At 38.5% G+C, this 5499-nt stretch overlaps 1 protein-coding gene across 1 annotated transcript; it reads left to right on the top strand.

The window, feature by feature from the left end:
* The first annotated feature begins 2158 nt into the window (after positions 1-2158).
* LOC149096082 (somatostatin receptor type 5-like) lies at positions 2159-4583 on the top strand. Its single transcript, XM_089280776.1, has one exon. It carries the CDS (start codon positions 2159-2161, stop codon positions 3071-3073), a length of 915 nt encoding a protein of 304 aa, XP_089136902.1. The 3' UTR covers positions 3074-4583.
* The last annotated feature ends 916 nt before the right edge of the window (positions 4584-5499 follow it).

Below are 5499 nucleotides of genomic sequence, written 5' to 3'. Positions count from 1 at the left end.
TTTCCTGAAAAAGCAATACCTGAAATGTTATGCCTTCGGCACTCACCAAATACCTTTACATGATGTACAATGTATACCATATCAACATTCATGATTCTTTTTACTTTCACTGTAACTTTTTTGTGTCATTTTCCCTCACTTGAAGACAGGACTTCCACATTTACATGTAGATGATAATTTGCCTCTGGAATCTCTATAAATTCACAGGGAGTGATAACAATTAAATCGTGACTAATTTTAGCAAAGGGGGCGTTCAAATGTCAGCTTTTAATGTTAAGTCTATAACTTTACAATACTCTTCATATATATAAAACCTCTCGATTATTGCACCTGTAGACAGAAGGTGTGCTGGGGGAAGAGATGTTCCAATTTTTCTGAACTTTTCCCCCTTACCTGTAGTAGGATGACTTTTATGAACTACGACTCGCAACCAACACCAACATCAGGGTATGTACATGTACATGCATACACATGTATAATTTGTTCTCTTCTGTAATCATAAAAAAAAATTAAAATTTAAAATCCTCCATAAAGCTCATACTCAATAACACTGCTATATGTAGTGCTGTTACTGGAAATTAATTTAAGTGAAACTGTTGAAACAGCTCTGTCAAAATTGTTTCTAGCAGTTAAGGCAGGGTAACAGAATATACACGTAGTACACAGCAAAGGCCAGAGATGCACGCATATTGGTTATTAGTTAGGATTTGGTGAGCTTCTGCGCTAGGTATGGTGGAAAATAATGGGCTATCAAAAATGAAGGTTCCCGAGACATTTTGACAGCACTGAGAGGAATTAATATATAAATTTACAAAAGAAGGAGAAGTTCTTGCCCTGTCCAGTTCTCTGTCATAAAAATATCATTTACATACATTTATTACATATGATTTGTATTTAAAACCGATATAATGCACATTCTGATTGGCTAATTCTAGTCCATTATTTCCATTAACATGGTATACGTCGGTAAAATCACAAAACATCACGTGCGACTAAAATAAAAAATACAAAATAAAAAGAAATGCCTAATTCATAATAATTTAAAAATACTTAACACTAGAAAGAATCTAATTCGTTGCTTGAAAATTATTGTCCCCTAATGCCCATGGATCAATTAAGAGCATGCTAAAAGGTCCTAACACAAAGTAAAAGGAAATTAAGAAAACTATTGCTTTTTTCCTGAAAATTGTAGCAACTGAAAACAATGACTGAACACTCTGAGAGTGCATTCTATCACCCTGACGAGATAAAATTTAAGGAGAATAGAGAATTCACAAAGTTATATCATATCGATATATTAAAATTCAGCCTAAAACAATAGACCTCATTACGAGGCTCCGGGGAATAACTACAGAGTTTGTGGAGTTTATTCCCCAGAGCCTCGTCCTGAGGTCTATTGTGTTAGGCTGAATTTTAATATATCGAAATTGGTCTATTGACCATAACATGGATATCCAATATCAAAGAAGGAGGCGTTAAATCAAGGCTGTATATTTCTGTCAACCTTTTAGCTTAGCTGGAGAATGGCCGCCATGTTGCGCAACTCCGTCGCCGTCGTGCGCACGCGCCCACGAGCAATACCGTTAGCCATGATAACCATGAGAAAATCCATTTCTTTCCTATATGGGTATGGGGCTCCGCTTGGCGGCCCTTCGGGCCGCCGGAGCTCCGCTATAAAATTGGGCGTATTTTGGAACTGAATTATTATTATTTATAACTTTTGAATTGTTGACTGTGCGAGGCAGTCACGGATTACCGGATTAAAATTTATTATAGCTGTACTTATTGATCAAAATAGGTTTGCGAAGCTTTTAAATTCCATAATAAAATGAATTCAAAACAAATAAAGCTATAGGGGGGGGGGGGGAAGACTTATATCCGAGGGGGCTTATAGCCGATGATTTTTTTGGTTTACATGTAGATGGGCCTATAACCGGGAGGAGGTTTTATAATCGGGAGGGAAACGGGCTTATAAGCGGCAGTTTACAGTATGGAGCTAGAAACACATTAGTGCCATCTAGGCGTTCAGTTTGTTGGAGTGCAGTGCGAAAAATGGCATGGCGCAGGAAAAAGTGGGGGAGAAGTCAAAATATAACGTACTTGTGTATTGTTTTACATATCATTAAAGCAAATGGCTAACCTGTTTTATTTATAGAAAATGACAGGCACCACTGAAGTGAGCTTCTCCATAGTTTACGCCATAACAATGATCGTAGCTTTGGCTGGCAACACGCTGCTGATCTACATCGTGTGGAAAAAACCCGACACAAGAAATCTGACAAGTTTCCTGTTTGTTAACATGGCGGTGGCCGATTTTTTGATTGCAGTGTTTCAGATGCCTATCAGCATAACTATGTTTTATTTCTTCCACATTCCCTGCGAGCTTTACTACCCTGCATTCGTGTCTACTAACGCCTCCATTTTCTGTCTCGCTGTGATGGCATTTGATCGATACTTTGCTGTTGTGTATCCTTTCCGAAGTAGTATTTGGTTCAGGAAGCCCAAGATCATTACACCACTTATTTGGGTCTCATCCATGGCCTTGATGTCAGTCGCACTAGTGGTCTTCAAATTTATAGATGGTGCCTGCCGCTTTGATGTCACTGTCATATTGCCTCTGGCCTTCTGGAGTTACATCCTTGTTCTTACCTACCTCCTGCCTCTCGCCATCATCTCCATCCTCTACATCATAGCTGCTGTTAAACTGTGGCTCCACGAAATGCCTGCGGATGATGAAGTACGTGTAAACCAACGACAACAGCAAATCCCCAAGAAAAAAGTCATCCGAATGCTCATCATTGTTGTAGTGGTGTTTGCAGTCTGTTGGCTTCCAGTGCATGTGTATCAGATGGACGAATCTGTAAAAAAGGCAGCATTATGGCCGCCTTCTCTCATTTACTTCTGCTACTGGCTCAGTCAGGCTAACAGCGCCATAAATCCGTGGCTGTACATTGGTCTAAATGGAAAGATGAAGACAGCCTTTGCCAAAATGATCGGAAGTCGCCGTACAGTCAGTCCTAAACTGGAAAATCCTATGGTCACTGCCTCGAGAGGCAAAACGAACTTTTCATAGAGCCCCTTCCAAGATACCAAACTGTAAATATCACTTTCGTCAATGTAACAAACAAGAAATAGTGTTTGAGACGTTGCTTGACTAGTACGTCTAGTTATTAGCGAGACATAAATAAATAAATAAATAAATAAATAAGTAAATAAATATACATTTATATAGCGCCATTTTCCACTAATTGTCAATGGCGCTTTACAATACTGTAAAATTAAAATCCTAAGTTTAAAATCCTAAAATTAAAATCCTAATCCTTTAAAAACCTAATATCCTAAATCATGAAACTTAACATCCTAAGAATTAAATACGCTATACAATACAATTAGACTACAAATAAAAAGTAAAAAACTACAAATCAAATGCACGCTTAAAAAGGTAAGTCTTAAGATTGGCATCTCTTGGAATTGAGTGGTAACCGTCAGATATTGCTTGACAGTTGGCAAGCTTAAGCAAAGTTGTAGAACTGAGACATAACTCAATTAAATTGAAAGTAGTATACAAAGATTTAAGCCTGAGTGTAGCTAATCAAACGTATCAGCTATGACGGTCTGGGGTATTAAAACAAACTAAACGCTTGCTGCGTGTATCCAGGCAGTCGTTATACTGAGAAGCACTAGCTATATTGCAATTGAGCTAAATTTTCTGCATCTGAAGTCGTACAAAATTCAATCGAATCGATGTGCTCCAGCCATTCTGCCTTTGATTGCATTTTATGAAATCGATCAATAGCTTATTACTGGTTTGCAGGTCTTTAGGGAGTGAAATGAGTCAAGGTCTTTATATCAGCCTATGAACGTTTCAGTCTGTTTCCCTTAGCCTTTGTCGTTGTTGCTGTTGTTGTTGTTTTTGCGTTTCCCAAGCAAGCGAGACAGAGTTATGGCAGTGCGTGACATTGAGCTACGAACGCATTTGTCGAAAAATATATACTTATCTCGTGATTTTTACCCCGTTCAGAAGTTAAACTATTAGGAAAAGTGCTTATGTAAATGCTTGTTTGCTCAATACAGATAATCAGTCGCCTAGATAGCCAAAGTAAGTTCCAGATGTTTACACTATTTTCCGGCCGCAATGTTGGTTTACCGCAGAGGTACACTAACATGGCGGCTCCATACTTGGCTATCTAAATTTGTGCAAAATATTTCGACGAATATCTGAGGTTTGGGAAAACGCACAGAAAAATTAGATAAGTGTCATCTTTCTTAATCTCCTATTACATCACAATTTCGTGACTTTATCCACTGAATGGTTTTCGAATAATTTTTTTTTATTGCATCAGGATTGCGTGACAGAGCAGGCCGAGAATTGTTTTGCTGGGGTCAACATACCTTAGTTTCTTTCAGCTTAAATGTACCATAATTCCCTACATGGGTTTCATTCTTGTAAAGACACATAACTCTGTTACAAGAATATAACGAGAGAATATCGTTTAGTTCGAGATTTTAACTTTATTATACTTAACGAAGTTTCTCAGAACGTTTTACCTAGGTGTAATCGAATAAATACATTGGCAAAGAAATTCTCTAACCTTTCTGCTCTTGTTGCTCAGACGATCTTGAGTTCGTGCTGGGATTCTACTTGGTTCACGACCACGTCTAAAAATATGATGACGCTTCTAAGATGCTTTTTATCAAGTTGAAGAGTTGATAGCCCCGGTCGATAGCTCCTTTGGTATAACATGATTCTTGATAAATTCTTTCAAAATGTTCGCTCGTAAATTGATCTCTCATAAGGCTTCCAGACCGACCCGTTCCGAAAACGCTTAACGTCTATTAGTGTTGGTCTACCTCGAACGGTATGTTCGTTTGTATGTGATTTCATCGCCCTAGAAATCATGGAATCCGTGCTAACTTTTCATGTCGACAACTTCTGTAAATTGCATGTGCTGACGCATGCACAGGTGACGCAGCGGAAATTTAAACCCAGGCCTCATTGCATGGGTAAAAAGTTACTTCTATAAGGAGCTTTTCATAAAACCAAACTGTATATGTCGTTTTGTTAACAACTTGTTCTTAATCCCTCAAAAATTATTTCATTGCTTTTCCTAAAACAACTCTTCGAGGTTATTTTGACAGTACGCTAAACTAATTGACAATCTGACTCTAAACAATTGCTCTTTTTCAGTTCTCATGCACAATAGCTAGGTCTAGTTTTTTATATGATATGGCTATTTGACGAAAGTTTCAATTTCTTCTTGGCTGTTTCCTTTGTCCTGTCCGGCACCAACTCATTCAAGATTTAACGCTATGGATTTGCTGTTCTCCTGATATTGTAGCTCGTCGGGGTAATAAAATTCACTCTCAGAGTGTTCCTCGCCCGGGTACCGGGCACTCCCTTTATGGGTTTGACAACTAAAGCACGAGGGTACCCGGGGAGCATTTTGGTTTGACCGTTGACAAATCGTTGCTGACTACCCCCGGTCGGGCTAATTATAG

Source organism: Orbicella faveolata, unplaced genomic scaffold (assembly GCF_042242905.1).
Source record: "Orbicella faveolata isolate gen_17 unplaced genomic scaffold, um_ofav_v1 contig_48, whole genome shotgun sequence".
NCBI lineage: Eukaryota > Metazoa > Cnidaria > Anthozoa > Scleractinia > Merulinidae > Orbicella > Orbicella faveolata.
The sequence above is the reverse complement of the archived record's forward strand: the minus strand, read 5'-3'. Positions and strand labels throughout refer to the sequence as shown.